At 35.4% G+C, this 18,276-nt stretch overlaps 1 protein-coding gene across 2 annotated transcripts; it reads left to right on the top strand.

Annotated features, from left to right (window-relative positions):
* Positions 1-36: 36 nt before the first annotated feature.
* LOC138309823 (peroxisomal acyl-coenzyme A oxidase 1-like) lies at positions 37-16,599 on the top strand. 2 transcript variants are annotated; one of them, XR_011206332.1, is made up of 13 exons: positions 37-228; positions 2,993-3,155; positions 6,309-6,469; positions 7,060-7,167; positions 7,536-7,655; positions 8,441-8,556; positions 10,478-10,647; positions 11,224-11,386; positions 11,928-12,118; positions 13,120-13,525; positions 15,166-15,372; positions 15,754-15,897; positions 15,939-16,599. XR_011206332.1 is itself a non-coding variant. In XM_069251052.1 (12 exons), exons 1-12 carry the CDS (start codon positions 90-92, stop codon positions 15,829-15,831), a joined length of 2,022 nt encoding a protein of 673 aa, XP_069107153.1. In that variant the 5' UTR covers positions 37-89; the 3' UTR covers positions 15,832-16,599. The 2 variants fall into 2 exon arrangements, 1 of the variants encoding a protein (XP_069107153.1); XM_069251052.1 differs by having other exon boundaries at positions 15,754-16,599.
* The last annotated feature ends 1,677 nt before the right edge of the window (positions 16,600-18,276 follow it).

The following is an 18,276-nucleotide window of genomic DNA, read 5'->3' as shown; positions in this document are numbered from 1 at the left end:
TAGCGAGATAAAAAGAGCGATATCCGGAATACCTTTGGACTTTACGTGGTGATAACAGAACAGATCGCGATCAAGTTTACTGACGGGAAATGGCGTCTGCCAGTATACAAAAAATGGCTATGAACCCCGATCTAGCCAAAGAACGTCGAAATGCCAGCTTCCACGTGGAGAATCTAACGAACTACATATACCATGGAACAGAGAGAGTGAAGAGAAAGCGATATATACGTAAGTTTAATAACATCCCAAGTGTCACGTCCGTTCATTTGGCCTCGATTACAAGTTTCACAACAAACGTGTCAATATCTAGGACACCACTGGTGATAAAAATAAACTACATACACCAAATCTGTACCCATTTCGATACACCGACAGTTTGTTTACTGGGCCTTGGTTTTTATGTACTAGGCATACACTAAATGCAAATGTAATATAATCGTTATGTGTTAGTCTTTAGTTTTAAAAACATTGTCAACTTATTGAATTAATCTCCAAGTTGTGACTCTGTGATTGATCATTTAACTGCATTTATATCCGTATAGAAAGGGTCTACCCATCTTAATACAATCAATATTCGATTAGGATTTTTTCTAAATAACTTCTACATGTAGTATGTAAATCAATACATGTACTGTAAGCAATGTTTAGGAGAAGCATACATTACTTTTAAAGATGCTCCAACAGAGCATAAATGATTATTTCAACAATAATTGGTGTTTAATCGTGTATATATATATGTCTAATTAACACCAAAAAAAAACACACAAAAAATTAATTTGTTTTCCTTTGGTGCATGCGCCATCAGTACATCATTCCAAAGACCATATAGGATATAGTGCCACAGATTTTTTTTCGGGATGCAATTTATTATTCTTCATATTTTATACTTGAAGTAAAATTAGAAGATCAAACTTTTCAACGGTGGTAATGGTGTAAAGTAAGTAACTTTTGTAACTGAAGAAAAATACTAAATCGTCTGTTTCTGTTTTTGATAGTGAAAATATACCATTCGTCAGCGGTGAAGCATCTTTACACAGTAGGTTGACCATGCAGTATCACATGAAGTTCATTTTCTTTTTATTTAGCCTGCAACCAAGTAGTGCATATCAGTCTCTACATCAGGGTCAAAAATATAGTCTACACTCAGTCTGTGACATTAATTTTTTTCGCTGCTAGTCATATGCATGTGGACAAGTAAACCTCAAAATTTTACTAGTCCAACTATTTAATCACTAGAGCCCAAATTAAATATACACTCGTTTTTCTTCAGCACTCCAGTCATGCATAAGTTTTTGACCAAAATTAAAGTCTGGATGTGTTAGTAAACGCAAAATCTTACAAAATGATACATCTGCATAAAATTGATCGCATACAGAATGCACTCAAAATGTGTTAAAAAACAAAATTGACAGACGCTATTGTAGATATAGTGTATTTACTGATTTTAAGCGGATGGTGAGCCAATAGTCTACCAATAATATTGTAAACCTGGCTATATTATTAAGCTTTTTTATTTATGTTTTTCCTGATATATAAGACACAAAAAAAAAAAATAAAAAAAAAAAAATAAGCCTTATAATATAAGCAGGTTTAGTGGACTAGTGAGCCACTAGTCCAATCGGACTAGTTCATTACAATTGGTACTAGTCCAGCCGTAAAAATTACTGGTCATGGGCATCGGACTAGTGTTTAAAGTCGCAGACTGGACACTGAACCTAATAATAAAAAAAGCAATGTTACAGATACAATATACTGTATTTACCTAAAGAGGATGTCTGCTGTAATAAGGGCGCCCCTGCCCTTTTTTCTTAAAAAGAATAAAATGCTGCATTGTCCGGCTATCTTGTATCATTTTTTTTTTTTATAAACAACACACTAACCTTTCTTTAGAATTTTATTTCCTATCAATTTACAGAATAAAATAACAGCCACATATATATCCGATATTAGATAATTTGAATGTCAATGACCTGGACTGGCACAGTTGTAGTAGTCGTCAGCCATATCATCCATAATCACTGTTAGATTGCTGCTTTCAGATAAAGTTTGTGGCAGTTCTGTTTGAAGTGACAACTGTCTAGCTGGAAGCTTTTGGGCTATAGTCTCTTTCAAAAAGCTTTAGAAATATTGGACTTAATAAGGGTCCCCCATTGGCAGTTACCCGCGCCCTGCGCCCTTTTTAGGATAATGGTAATATATATATATATACTACAGGTAGACTTTTTATCTGTGTAGCTTTATCTGACTGGGTCGATCATCAGCGACCAGGAAGCTCAATCAGTAGAATTCCTGCTATTTATCGGACATCATCAATACTCAGGGGTTACTATCACTGACATTATATACACCCCTGGACAATCTCAGAGTTAGACTAGAGGTAGCTCAGGAGAAAAAAACCCTGGCCAATCTCAGGCCTTCAAAGGCTTTGGTTGGAGAAAACAGAGTGAGTAACACCCAAATCAGAGCAACACAGTCAATCAAAGTGTACCATTATGAATTTCCGTTGATAAACATCAAAAGATCAAATAACTTGTGTCTTTTGTTGCCTCCAGTTTTACTATGAGATGGTGCAGGGATGTATATATTGTCAGTGATAGAAACCCCCATGAGTATTGAGGATGATGTTCGAAGGGCTGGGGTTAAAATCCTGGTCTGGCCGCTACATTTTCTCCTCACCTTGAGCTTTTACAAATTTAGTGCTCAACAAAATACATATGTTGATGGTATAACAGTTTGTGTGTGTCTTAGAGGCCAGAGACTTTTAAAAAGGACGGAGGAATGTAGCCTGATGGTCAATTATCGGAGACCAGGTAACTCACTTGGTAGAGCATCCGGCTAGTGTTCTGAGGTCTGGGGTTCAAATCCTGGCCTGGCCACAGCATTTTCTCCTCTCCTATTACATCTGTTATCAGTTTATTCCCCTCCTAAGAAACATCAACTGCATGCTTCATAGATGTTGAAAATTCACCAAAGCTTTTTTGTTATTTTATAGAGAATATCGCCCAGCAGGAGGACTGTATAAAGAACAGTAAGCCATGGGCATTCAGGACTCGACAGGAAGAATATGAACTCTCCCTCAATAAAGCCAACCACATTCTGAAACGCCAGAAAGAACTTAGTATGACTGATGAAGTTGATAAGTTTTACTTTAATGAGTAAGTTTGGTTGTCATTACCATTCATTCGTCTCTCTTGTCCTGATGCCGATCTCAGACATTTTGACAGGTGGATGTCGGATGACAACAGGAGCTCTCTATTAGCCCTATAAAGAGGGGTGGGGTGGGTGAGTTGGTGGTTGGTATATTGCTATGGTTACAAAAAAATTGTAAAATAGTTGAAGTATTATATACCATTATAGCAAAAATAGCAAAAATTAAACTGGTAAAATCAAATGTTTGAAGTCCAACCCACGAAAATTTTTAGCCACGGAAATAAATGTCTAATACGTGTAGTATTCTGATGCCTGAGATAGCATTATTGAGCTTGTAGATACATTGTAGTATGATAGGTTAGTTCCTCAATCAGAATTTGTCAGATTTTGATAGATTGTCCTGTATGATAGGTTAGTTCCTCAATCAGAAGTTTGTACATTGTCTTGTATGATAGGATAGTTCCTCAATCAGAAGTTTGTACATTGTCTTGTTTATGATAGGATTAGTTCCTCAATCAGAAGTTTGTACATTGTCTTGTATGATAGGATAGTTCCTCAATCAGAAGTTTGTACATTGTCTTGTATTGTATGATAGGATAGTTCCTCAATCAGAAGTTTGTACATTGTCTTGTATGATAGGATAGTTCCTCAATCAGAAGTTTGTACATTGTCTTGTATGATAGGTTAGTTCCTCAATCAGAAGTTTGTACATTGTGGTATGATAGGTTAGTTCCTCAATCAGAAGTTTGTACATTGTCTTGTATGATTGAGCTTGTAGATACATTGTGGTATGATAGGATAGTTCCTCAATCAGAAGTTTGTACATTGTCTTGTATGATAGGTTAGTTCCTCAATCAGAAGTTTGTACATTGTCTTGTATGATAGGATAGTTCCTCAATCAGAAGTTTGTACATTGTTTGTATGATAGGATAGTTCCTCAATCAGAAGTTTGTACATTGTCTTGTATGATAGGATAGTTCCTCAATCAGAAGTTTGTACATTGTCTTGTATGATAGGATAGTTCCTCAATCAGAAGTTTGTACATTGTCTTGTATGATAGGATAGTTCCTCAATCAGAAGTTTGTACATTGTGGTATGATAGGTTAGTTCCTCAATCAGAAGTTTGTACATTGTCTTGTATGATAGGATAGTTCCTCAATCAGAAGTTTGTACATTGTCTTGTATGATAGGATAGTTCCTCAATCAGAAGTTTGTACATTGTCTTGTATGATAGGATAGTTCCTCAATCAGAAGTTTGTACATTGTCTTGTATGATAGGATAGTTCCTCAATCAGAAGTTTGTACATTGTGGTATGATAGGATAGTTCCTCAATCAGAAGTTTGTACATTGTCTTGTATGATAGGATAGTTCCTCAATCAGAAGTTTGTACATTGTCTTGTATGATAGGATAGTTCCTCAATCAGAAGTTTGTACATTGTCTTGTATGATAGGATAGTTCCTCAATCAGAAGTTTGTACATTGTCTTGTATGATAGGATAGTTCCTCAATCAGAAGTTTGTACATTGTCTTGTATGATAGGATAGTTCCTCAATCAGAAGTTTGTACATTGTCTTGTATGATAGGATAGTTCCTCAATCAGAAGTTTGTACATTGTGGTATGATAGGTTAGTTCCTCAATCAGAAGTTTGTACATTGTCTTGTATGATAGGATAGTTCCTCAATCAGAAGTTTGTACATTGTCTTGTATGATAGGATAGTTCCTCAATCAGAAGTTTGTACATTGTCTTGTATGATAGGATAGTTCCTCAATCAGAAGTTTGTACATTGTCTTGTATGATAGGATAGTTCCTCAATCAGAAGTTTGTACATTGTCTTGTATGATAGGATAGTTCCTCAATCAGAAGTTTGTACATTGTCTTGTATGATAGATAGTTCCTCAATCAGAAGTTTGTACATTGTCTTGTATGATAGGATAGTTCCTCAATCAGAAGTTTGTACATTGTCTTGTATGATAGGATAGTTCCTCAATCAGAAGTTTGTACATTGTCTTGTATGATAGGTTAGTTCCTCAATCAGAAGTTTGTACATTGTCTTGTATGATAGGATAGTTCCTCAATCAGAAGTTTGTACATTGTCTTGTATGATAGGATAGTTCCTCAATCAGAAGTTTGTACATTGTCTTGTATGATAGGATAGTTCCTCAATCAGAAGTTTGTACATTGTCTTGTATGATAGGATAGTTCCTCAATCAGAAGTTTGTACACTGTCTTGTATGATAGGATAGTTCCTCAATCAGAAGTTTGTACATTGTCTTGTATGATAGGATAGTTCCTCAATCAGAAGTTTGTACTTTGTCTTGAACTTACTATTTAGATGGTGATCATAGCACTGAGATTTTGTGTATCTCTGTCATAAACCATTTTGCTTATTAAGCTATCAATTACCAGACTATATACAGGAATACATATAATTTAATTTCATATGCTACAATCATTTCTATTGGTTAGATCTTTGAGGTTATTTTTCCATAGACCAAAAGAATTGTATGTCTCATATTATGACGTCAGAGCGTTTTCGGGGGGAGTTTTAAAAGCACCACAGTCATTGGCCAAACTGAATTATTGGATAAAATATTAATGTGTCACAACTCAATTTGTTTTATTGTAAAAGTAAGTAAAATCACGGAAATGTATGACTAATTAGTACCTGATTGAGTTATCTGAATTAAATTAGAAGCATTATTCTCATTATACTTTTGGAGTTATGAAGTCATAGACAAAAAACGGACAGATATTCTTTTTCATAGACACATCGCATCTATGAAGAATGTTGTTCTGTTCTATGACTTCATAACCCCAAAAGATATTTAAAATGATGCTTAAGTACATAAAATTGAACCTTAGATAATGAGTATAAAGAAAAAGACTAAAATAAAACATATATACTTTTATTAGTTTTGTCAGTAATACACAAATACCACAATGACATGTATCATACACTTTCTGAGTCTCAGTTTATTTCATTCACCCCTGAATACTTATTTGATGTCTAAAACTGGAGCAGTTCATTATAAAATTTCAGGGATTGAATGAGTTTAAGTATTCAACCTATAATAGTATATCTCACATCAAATTGACTTTCTGTTCATGTACCTAGATCATAATGATATCTCACAATACATGTTTCTTATTGACAGAGCTATGTTACCAAATGAGAATAACCCTATGGGTTTGCACTTCGGTATGGTCATTCCAACCATCGAAAAACATGGCACACCGGAGCAGAAGGAGAAGTTTCTCCCACTGGCAAAGGGGATGAAAATCATAGGGACATACGTGCAGACAGAGCTTGGACACGGTATAGTCTCATTATGTAGCTGGTCTATTAAAATGTCATTATTCTGTATTTTCATATTACAGAGTTATCTGCCCTTGCTGGTAGGTATTGATTGTGACATCATGTGTTTGCGATGGTAACATCATGCTTTTCGGAGAAAACGACATGAATTGCCCTCACAAAATAATGACGTAACAATCGATACCTATCCGCAAGGGATGGTATGCACATAATAATCTGTAATATTCAAAGATGGAATATCTAAGCAATTAATACTCAAACTTATTGACACTGATTCTTAGAAAACTCAAAATTCAGATAGAAATATCAGGGAATTGATTTGATTATGAACAGAATCCAGCCATTCTGATAGTTAAGGAGGTTTCATTCTCCTCATAATTGACATAAAATATTTGTCAAACTTGCATGAAGCTAAGTTTTTGTGAAATTTGTATTGAGCACGTGAATTATTCAAAAGTGTGCTGAGAGAAAGGTTTTGAATTTTCTTTTTCTGCTACAAACATGGAAAAAGTATCATTGAGTACATACAGCACAAAGACCTTTAACTAATAACGTCAATAATTGATTCATGATCATTCTATTATTGGCAGGCACCTTTATCAGAGGTTTGGAGACAACTGCAACCTTTGACCAAAAAACTCAGGAGTTTGTGATGAACTCCCCTACACTGTCCTCCACCAAGTACTGGCCAGGCAACTGTAAGTGTGGTTCACTGTAGTTTGTGTTGAAACAACCATTGACATATATTATATAATTTTCTCAATTATTCAACAGTAGAATCTTTGTATATTGTCTACATTCAGACTTTTTTTCAGGTAAGCTATTTTCATATTGAAATCTAAGTATTGATGTTGAATTGCTTGAATTATTCAAAAGGTATTAATTTTTAGGATTTAGCCATTTATGTCAAAAGTTAATATGTTTTCTTTGAAGCAGAATCTTCCCTGACTCTATCAGACATAACTGTGTCTTCTGATCATTTTTCTGTTAAAAATAATACTTGTTATATCACTGTTATATAAATTGTCTATTCATTTTTATGAAGGCATTTTATTTTATCCTTTAGTGGGAAAGACTGTCAACTACTGTGTCCTCATGGCCCAGCTATACACCCAGGGCAAATGTCATGGGCCACACATGTTTTTGTGTCCTCTCCGGGACCTTGTCACGCATCAGTCGCTCCCAGGTAAGTGTCTATATGGGTATTAAGGAACTTTTCCTGAAGAAAATATCTTCACCAGGCAATGGTTTGTGTTAATGCTGTATCACCATATCCTTTTTAACTAACTATAGCGATAAAAAACATTTGAAAGTAAAATGAAGAACATAAGTATACAGCCACCTGTTCAACCTGGGCCGTTTTGGATTTTAAGTTTGACAGGTTGGACCAAGTTGTTCGTTTATGAATTAAAGACGGATCTGGTGATTTCATATTGTTTTCAGACAAGCTTTGACAAAGTCCTCACAGGCCTGTATCAAAAACTGCAGGTCTGTCATCATTTATACCAGAAATTATGACTTAAACAAATGGTCGAACCTGTAGTTCCGAATAAACAAAAACGGCCCAGCTCTGAGCATTTTCATTTAGTCATGAATTGCCTGTTCCAACACAATGTGACCTGTGTACAGAGACCATCTAGCTATAAAGACTGGGGCGGTTTTATAGACAGGTTTATTCCGAATTTGCATATTACAGAGTTATCTGCACTTGCGGGTAGGTATTGATTGTGACGTCATGTGTTTGGGAGCGCAACGTCATACGTTTTAATTGCGCTCACAAAATAATGACGTAACAATTGATACCTACCCACAAGGGAGCTAACTCTGTAATATGCAAAGACGGAATACTGTACAAATGATTTGTTTAAAAGTTTCAGGACGAGGGAAGATAATATTTTGATGGTGATGCCCTGTAATAACCTTTTAATATTCTTTTCATGTAGTAAAAAGTAAAACTTATTGTATTTTTAGGAGTAGAACTGGGTGACATTGGACCAAAGTTTGGATACAGAGGAAACGACAATGGCTTCCTACGCCTGAACAACTTCAGGATTCCTCATGATCACATGTTGATGAGATATTCAAAGGTGGGTAGATATATGCTATTCTGTTTAGATCTAGTGACAATTTTAAGGTGAATTTAGGGACACTTGAAGTTTCCTTTCTTGTAGTAAAAGTGTACTGTATTTTCCTATTTTCATTTCTCGCAAATTAAGAAAAAAAACCTGTACAAAATACATAATTTTACTAAAGGAAGAAGAAAGGGTATTTTCATACATGCGAAAGGTGCAGGCCCCTGAAATGATTGAGTATGAGTCTATGAGGTCATCCAACCTGGACGATCAGGAGAATCTATAACCATGCTTTGTCAGTGGTTGTTTCCTGTAAATATTTCACATTTCAAGTATACATCTCATGTTCCACTGGTGCAGAGTGTGACCATTAACTTGTCTGGCTCCGATTTCTCAAAAAAAATGTGCAGGCTTTTGTAAAAACTGAAATCTTTTTCTCTTTATGTACCCGTATGTGAAATATTTTGACCTAAGTCAGTTTTTCACTTAAGTTTGTTTCAAGAGAACGGAGCCAGGAATGGTCCTGTTCAAATATTGTTTATTTAAATCAATCTAAAAACTCTAATGGTCTAATACCATTGAAAAACATGGTACATGTTTATTGTACCAGTATGTCTTCTTTGGTCTCAAATTTTGTGTATTTGCTTTAAAGATTGTTCTTCATAAATATAAAAAAAAATTATTTTAAGTGAAAGTCACTTGTATGAAAAGCTATAAAACATGACCTAATCACAAAAGATTTAACTTTTGAAAGGAACAAACTAGAAACTTGAAATAACTTCTGTGTTGGACTATTTTTATCTCCCGCCCAACGAAGTTGGGGGAGGGGATATACAAATGGGTTCCGTCTGTCCGTCCGTCGTCTGTCCCCGTCAGTCCGTCCGTCCGTCCCCGTCTGTCCGTCTGTCCGTCCGCACAAATGGTTTCCGGAGCATAACTCTAAAACCAGAAGAGATATTTCCACGAAACTTCATACACACATTGGTCTTATGGTCTAGTAGTGCCTTTTGCTATTTTTAGGTTTTCATTTTTTCCATTTTTTCCGTAACCATGGAAACATTGGTGAAAATAACATATTTTTGTACCAGGTTCGTTTCCGGAGCACAACTCTAAAACCAGAAGAAATATTTCCACGAAACTTCATAGACGCATTGGTCTTATGGTCTAGTAGTGCCTTTTGCTATTTTAAGGTTTTCACTTTTTGTGCTTTTTTCTGTAACCATAGAAACATTGCTGAAAATTTCATATTTTTGTAGCAGGTTCATTTCCGGAGCATAACTTAAAAACCAGCAGAGATATTTCCACGAAACTTCATAGACACATTCTTTTTATGGTCTAGTAGTACCTTTTGCTATTTTTAGATTTTCATTTTTTGCACTTTTTCCGTTACCATGGAAACATTGCTGAAAATATCATGGTAAATGGTAAATGTTACTTTGCAAAACTCCAACCATCTTTGTGTATATAGTCTAATATAAATGTCAAGGCTGTATACCTGATTCAACAATTGCAGCCCCGCTCTACTTGAATTATACTCCATCTTTCTTTAGCTCAACTTCCTTTTTCCTGTTTTTTTTTCATACACATAAGTCTCCACAATCAAACTTACTTCAGCTTTGATATCTCCATTGGCGGGGGATCTGAATGACTATGTCCTTGTTATGTATATACTTTGATCCCTAGTGAGGCCTTTGTATTCATTTACTTCCAGGGCCAGTTCCATCAAGGTTTTCGTAAAGTTTTCCAATTTCTAGGACTTTGTGCCCCCTCCCATAGTGAAACTATGAATCAGTATAATGTTTATAACCTTGAAAAGGACAGAGGAGGAAAGTGGATCACTATGGAGATAAAGGCATTTGTGGGATATTACAAAGCCATGTTTGGTCATTGAGTTTCTGTTTTAATCACAGATTTAAGGTTTACTTGATTTTTGTAGGTATTGAAGGATGGGACATACATAAAGCCAGAGAACACCAAATTATCATATGGTTCTATGGTGATGATCCGTGCTTCCATCGTCGGCATGACAGCCCGTGCCCTTTCTCAGGCCTGTGTTATTGCCATCAGATACAGCGCTGTCAGGAGGCAGACAGAAGTATCACCTGGGTAAGGAGAATTCCTTTTTTTTCAATCCACAATCAGATATCTATATAGTGGGCTATTCAAATTACCGCTTGTCCTTCTTCTGTTGGTCCTTCTGCCCGTCCCTCCATATCTATCAAATTGGTAGTACATCATTAAATGTTGAAAGACATCAACTCTTCTTTTATCAACGCAAGGATTTCTTATATTTTCGTGTCTGTTTTTTTCTTTCTTTGCTAGGAACGTAATGTTTGTCCATAACTTTTTTCATGGTTTTTTGTTTCTCATTAAAATAATTTTCTTGGCTCTAATTACAGGGAATAATTTATATACATGTATTTAAGAATTGAACTGCATTCAGTTGGCAATGATGGGAGTGTGAATGCCAACTGGACAGCGATAACAATTTTATGATAAAATTTCAAGAGATTTTGCACCTATGATGAATAAACATTTCATTATCATCAAAGATGGCACAACCATTTAAAGAGCCTCTTCAGTGATCGCTCCCATAATAATTGTGATAATTGAGCTGCATTGAAAATGTTAATATTGATATTATACACCATGTGATGTTTAATGTCTGTGCTGTTTACACAGAGGTCCTGAGGCCCAGATCCTGGACTACCAGACACAACAATACAAGTTATTCCCCCTGTTGGCCTCAGCTTACGCTTTCACCTTCGCTGGACAAGCAGTACAGGCCAGTTTCCTACAGATCTCGAAGGAGATAGAGGCTGGCAATCTTCAACAGATGCCTGTGGTAAATACCCTAGGGTTTGTTTCCTTATGAATACATATTTTGAAATTTTATGCCATCTCCATGAAATGACAGATCATTTACTGTTGTACGTCATATACAGTCCAGTTCTGTCTCCTATCACACTCACTTCATTGTTTTTATCTTGTACACATGGACATATTTGCGACTTGTTCTTTTCAGCTTGCAGTAGTAAAGTTTCATGTACATCATATATAAAAATACACACAAAATATTAAGCACAGGGGAATTTCCATGGTAAATGCCCTCCATGTTATTATCATAGATTTCCCCGTTGTGTAAACTTCCATGTTTACACTTTGTAGCCGAATCATTACAGACATAATTCTAGTTCTACAGACTAGTTCTACAGACAGATATGGATATTGGGACTTAAGCATTTAAAAATTTCACAGTATTTGATGATTATTTTGGAGGTACAAAGTGGAACTGTATTTTTTGGATGTGTTATGCATCAAAATAAGATTTAATAATGCCTGTCTGTTAATTTTTCTTGATACAAATTTTTTTTTTTTGGTCATAGCTTCACGCTCTGGCAGCTGGACTAAAGGCGTTCAGTTCCTGGACCTGTTCAGCAGGCGTTGAAGTGTGTCGTATGTCATGTGGTGGTCATGGCTACTCACTGGCGAGTGGATTACCGAAGATTTACACAAACATAACACCATCCTGTACATATGAGGGAGAGAACACCGTCATGATGCTTCAGACCGCCAGGTAGGGGTGGCAGATCATTTGTTACTGCTTAATGTCAGTACATCTCAGAAGAGTAAAGATCAGAGGGGGGGGAGGGGGTTAGGAGGGGGTAGGGGGAGTGTGCCATGACGTCGCCATTAACTTGGTGAGGGAAACAAAAATAACTTACGTGGTAGTATTTATAGAAGACAAGAGTAGAAGAACACTCTGCCCTAAGATAGGAGACAACAGTGTTGGTCTTACTCAATGGGAAATTGATGCCCTCTTTTGTCATGATCACTAAATTTTCTCCCATACGTGACAAGGTTATCCCGCGGTTGCTAGGGAAAATATAACACTGTCTTTTCCTGGGTAGGGAAAAGACAGCGCACACGGGCTAGACAATGACATCAATGTCATCATTACATGCAGTATCTAATGTCAACGACATCATTGATTTTGACACATTGCGATGTTCCTATGATGGCGGTGCTTTGGAAATGTTTCTGTATGACTGCTTTTTCATAATGTTCCGTTAAAGTAGGGGTAAAAAAGAATCAAAACGTGGGTTTGTCACTTGGACAGGGAGAGCTCAACCTTCTTAAACTGTATCTAAAGCAGCAATCAGAACTATGTACAATGTATATTGATCTCAGATGTGATACAAGAACATCCATTTTAAAACTAAGGAACTATTTTTCATAATTACTGGTTGCCAACGAGGTCACAACCTCTCTAAAGGTATTTGTCCATCAATGCTGTGTATTGTCTGTCTTGATGCAGAAAAGGTTGCATTTGATTTCTTAAATTAATGCTATAATTGTTCATCATATCGATAACTGTTCATTTTTTATTCACACTTAGGGTGTAATTAGGTTTTCTGGCAGGGAAAATGTTCTTACATATTCTTACACATGTTATATTAGAGTAGTTCCTATTGTCTAAGCAGTGACAGAATTGCCTCCCCTTGATATCTAATTGCCTTTCATGTCGAGGTTAATGATTGCTTTTAAAATTAATTTGGTATCTTATTTGCTTCACAGATTTCTATCCAAGTGTGCAATGAAGGTCCAAAAGGGTGAAAAACTCCCCGGACTTGTATCATACCTCAGCACCGACCTTACGAAAAAGTCATGCATGACCGCAGATGTCACATTTGACTGCTTGGTCAAGGCATATCAACACAGGGCTGCAAGACTGACCAAGGCTGCCGCAGCAGCCATTCAGCGGTACATGAACGACGGCCAGAGTCCTGCAGAGGCGTTCAATATGGCGTCTACACAGTTGATCTGGGCGGCCAAGGCTCACTGTCACCAGTACGTGGTCAATGTGTTTGTAAATACTGTTACTAAGGCCAAGGTGGACAAAAACACAGGGGCGGTACTGACCACTCTGTGTAAACTGTACGCTGTCAACGGGATCCTAGAAAACCTCGGCGAATTCTTACAGGTAAATTTTTGTTCAATGTGTTTATCATTGCCAAAAGGACAAGTTACCTTTATACCTTTTCTCTGTGACTGTCAAGCTAAACTTTCCTTTAGATCTTCTCAGTAACCTCTTCTCAGGAACACATATTGATACCTACATTCATACCCTTGCTTGGTATAATGACAAGCTAGCAGCATGTTTATATGAATGACCTTGACATTCATACCCTTGCTTGGTATAATGACAAGCTAGCAGCATGTTTATATGAATGACCTTGACATTCATATATGATTGCTAATGTCATTAGATGTAACAGGAGGTCCATAAATCTAAAGTGTAGCATTAATCATATAAATGTGTAAAAAATAGAGCCGCTTGGAAGTATAACTATGACCAATTTGAACCTGTTAGGCCATTATTTCTAAACTGATATTGCATACCAAATAGACTTTCTTGTGATGCTCCAAGTCCTCTAGGACTTACATGTCCTGCATAACCTTAGCAAATTGAATGTAAATTCAAGAAGAAGAGTTAGAGTTGGAAAATTATTCCCAGTAAAAGAAGATAATTCACAGTAATGACAATTCAAAGTAAGAGAAGTTAACTCACTTTGAGAAAAGATAATTCACAGTAAGAGAAGACACTTCACATCAAGAGAAAATGATTCACAGTTTGAGAAGATAATTCAGTTAGAGAAGATTATTCACAGTTAAGATCATTCACAGAAAAAGATGATTCACTGTTAGAGAAGACAATTCACAGTTTAGATCATTCACAGTTAGAAAAAGATGATTCACAGTTAGAGAAGAAGAGTCGCATTGAGAGAAGATACTTCACAGTTAGAGAAGATACTTGACAGTAGAAGATAATTGACAGTTAAAGAAGACAATTCACAGTTAAAGATCATTCACAGAAAAAGATGATTCACTGTTAGAAAAGATAAGTCACAGTTAGAGAAGATAAGTCACAGTTAAGATAACAGTCAGATAATACACAGATAGAGAAGATAATTAAAAGTCACAGATATCAAAGATAATTTACAGTTAAGATCATTCACAGAAAAATATGATTCACATTGAGAGAAGATACTTCAAAATTAGCGAAGATAATTCACAGTTAAGATCATTCACAGTTAGAAAAAAAAATTACAGTTAGAGAAGATATATCACATGTACCATAAATGATAGTTTATAGTATATTTGAGGGATCAGAGGGCCATGCCAGTTATCCCTTGATTTTAGGACTCCCTTAAGTCTTATCCACCTTTGACAATTTAATGGTGCAATAACAGGAATCCATATAACAAATGATGTCTATCAGTCTTCTTCCCTTTTCCTCATTTAAACATGTATATGCTTACACCGTATTTTAAGACGAATATAATCTTTCACCTCCTTTCATCTCAACTTGCCAAGCATTTGAATACTTTAGAATCTTATCCCAAGGGTTGAAATTTACCTTGTTTTGTTCTCAATGGGTTGAATGATATTTTTCTCTTCATTTTCCGATGTACCTGTATCTACTACTACCAACACACGCTGTATTTACTGTCGGTAACTGTATTTACTGTTATCACATCAACAAGCTTTGCCATGATCTTCCCCACACCGGAAGTGTGTGTATCTCTGTCGAGGTTTAGAGAAATATTAATTCTGTTTTAGGACCAGTTTTTCAGCTGTGATCAGGTGGATATCCTCACCAGAAAACTGATGACCTTACTGGCAGAGGTACGACCCGATGCCGTGGCATTGGTGGACGCGTTTGACTTCCCGGATAGTGTCCTGGAGTCCTGCCTGGGACGATACGATGGAAATGTGTACTACGCTCTATACCAGTATGCTAAGTCATCACCGCTCAATGAACAAGATGTAAGTCTATCAATGATTAAATCATTCCTAACAAACCATATGCATCGATAGAAGTTTTTTCTTCATCATGTAAAAGTGAAGAAAATAGAAGATGTGAGAAAATTCTTTACATTTCATATTGATTTTGCGGAATGTATTGCTAAATTAGTTTTCAGTTTCAATATATTTTCGTTAAGAATAATCATTTTATGAATAGATTAATATTCATTACCAATATTTGTCAATATTATATTAATATGATAATTAACTCTTCATTCATCTTCCTTTTTAAAACTGTAATTCAATGGACACAAATATATAAAGTTATATAGATATTACTCAAGAATAATGTTTTTATCCTTTCTAAAGATTAAGAATTAAAACAAAAATCCATTTTCATAGGTGCTGGACTCATTCCACAAGTATATTCAGCCTATGAGGGAGGGTCAGGCCAGTTCTCCAGCCCAAGCACGACTCTAGAGAGATACAGGTTACAGGACTTTAGGTGGGAACGACTCTAGAGAGATACATGTTACAGGACTTTAGGTGGGAAAGACTCTAGAGAGATACATGTTACAGGACTTTAGGTGGGAAAGGGTTATAAGACCTCAAGCAATAATTCCGAACAATATTATCAAAAGGACGAGGAGATAACTCTGTCGGAGTTGTGAGGAGTTATTGGTTGTTAGACTTTAAATAACTTTTACTTATATAGAAAGGTGCTATTCTTATACAATGGTTCGTGTTAGAAAGCGTTGTTAGACACCATTTGTTCAACAACAAATGCAGCGAAAAATATCATTTCGTTTGAAAGCTTGCATGTAACGAAATGATGACGTTTTACTCCAATGTTGTGAGTGCAATTAAATGTGAATATCATGAGTGGAAAATAATTTTTGATATAACTTAATTCATTCAGTAGAATCAAATATTATTTTTATTGATAAAATAATCATGCATCCTTCTATAAATATTTGATAGTGAATATTTTTGTTCTTCATAAATCAATCAATTGTGATGATTTATTTTTTCACAATTTCTCAATCAGCATTATAAATTGATGATATGTATTTTCACAGTTTTAAAATTATTCTTTTGTTCTTCTGTGTGGTAAACAAAGATATGTGATTTACCATCAAAGATGACACTAGGAGAGGGGTTATATCTGTTGCCCCAATCCTTTTGGATTTATTCAATAGTATTGTTTTAAATGAAAACTCTACTCCCACAATATGCAATGTATTTTGGTTGACTTCATCCCTAAGAAACATTTGAGCTTTTGATTGGGTTGCGACAGTTCATTTTCAAAATTTAGTGGTTGAATAACTGAATAATCTTTTTAACGAAATGCTTTGATGTGCTTTTCGCGGCTGCTCGGAAACTGTCATGATTTGTCAACAACAAACGTTTCTGGTTCCTCAAAATTAAAACTCATGTTTTATAAATTAAAAAAAAAGAAAATCCTCGTCTTTTTTTTCTACAATAAAAGAAAAAAAAAGCCCTCCCCCTCATCTAATTTGAAAAAAGTGGCCTGAGACAAGTATTAATTTTGTTTGGCCTTACAAGCATCCTGGTTCCTCAATTAATCATGGTTGGAAATAATGATTTTTTTTTATATTGTGGGGCCATGGTGACAGAGTGGTTAAGATGTCCCGGCATATTACCACAAGCCCTCTACCTCTGGGTTGAGAGTTTGAATCCCATGAGAGACAGTTGCCATGTACTCTGACTTTCCACCACTAACAAACCAGGCACATCCTTAAAATGACCCTGGCTGTTAATACGACGTTAAACTAATAAAAACAAAGCTCAAATTTTATATCCATATCTAATGTTTTGTACATATATTCAACTACAAATGTACATATTTTGATAAATTTGATTACTGGTATTGACTGTGATATGCCGACACTATGGCTGTGAACTGTTATTTATACACTGTTGACATACATATATAATTATATTATAGCACTTTTGACACTAGAAAGCTGTGGTTGCAAGAATGACATTTTCGTTATGTTTCCGATGTTGGCAAAAAAACATGCTAAGTCATCATTCGACAAAACCTGTTCAAAACCATTCCTGTGGTAAAATTGGATTGTACAAAAATAAGTATGTTCACATTAGTAAAGGGAATTTGATTGTGCAACCAATCATTAATAACAATTAGCTTGACTACCATACACCAACTTCTTTTCACGAAGATTAAATTTTGTATTTTCAAATCTAATGGCTAATTCATCACTTCTACGATCTTGACCTATATTTTTTGTTGTATCCGTGTTTGAAAATTTTTACAGCGATTTATATGCGTATTTGATCACACACCAAATACGTTGTTTACAATATTAGAGGATTTTGTCACAACTTTCTTTGTGTATTTAATGATTTACCTTTTTATTGATAATGCATGTTATTAAAATGTGATTCTACTTATCTCCATTGTGTCCACAGGACTGTTATACACCAAAGTACCTCAGTTAAATTCAGGTCAAAACGAAGTGGAATTTTTCAAGCCAGTTTTTTTCAACTACTGTTCACGTCAATTTGACTTGAAATTGCCCTGAAGTTTTATGTTTCATGTGAATTTCAGATCAAACTCTTTCATACCAAATTCACCTGAAGATATATATTTTGCCTGTGTAAAAGTGACATAAATGTATTTAATTTATGCTAACTTCTTCAACCCTAAAATCTGTAATGAAGTGGTATAGCCGAAGAACGAGAAGAGTTCAAATGCAGCACAGGGGTGAAGAAGACAGCATAAAGTAATTTTCATTCACTTTGAATTCCTTACAAAGGTTGTTATATTGCTTGTTGTACAAAAGTATACAAACTACAGTGTATTTACTCTCTTTACTCCTAAATCAAAAGGGAAAATCAAAATTTCTTTATCATTCCAGAAAAAAGAATTCAAGCCATATA

Source organism: Argopecten irradians, chromosome 15 (assembly GCF_041381155.1).
Source record: "Argopecten irradians isolate NY chromosome 15, Ai_NY, whole genome shotgun sequence".
Classification (NCBI taxonomy): Eukaryota; Metazoa; Mollusca; class Bivalvia; order Pectinida; family Pectinidae; genus Argopecten; species Argopecten irradians.
Note: the sequence above shows the minus strand (reverse complement) of the source record. Positions and strands in the feature narration are given on the sequence as shown.

Coding starts and splice junctions, on each gene's coding strand:
- LOC138309823 (XM_069251052.1), top strand. CDS start 90: ATGGCGTCTGCCAGTATACAAAAAATGGCTATGAACCCCGATCTAGCC. Junction 6,470..7,059: donor GCAGACAGAGCTTGGACACG/GTATAGTCTCAT, acceptor TATTATTGGCAG/GCACCTTTATCAGAGGTTTG. Junction 12,119..13,119: donor ATGATGCTTCAGACCGCCAG/GTAGGGGTGGCA, acceptor TTTGCTTCACAG/ATTTCTATCCAAGTGTGCAA.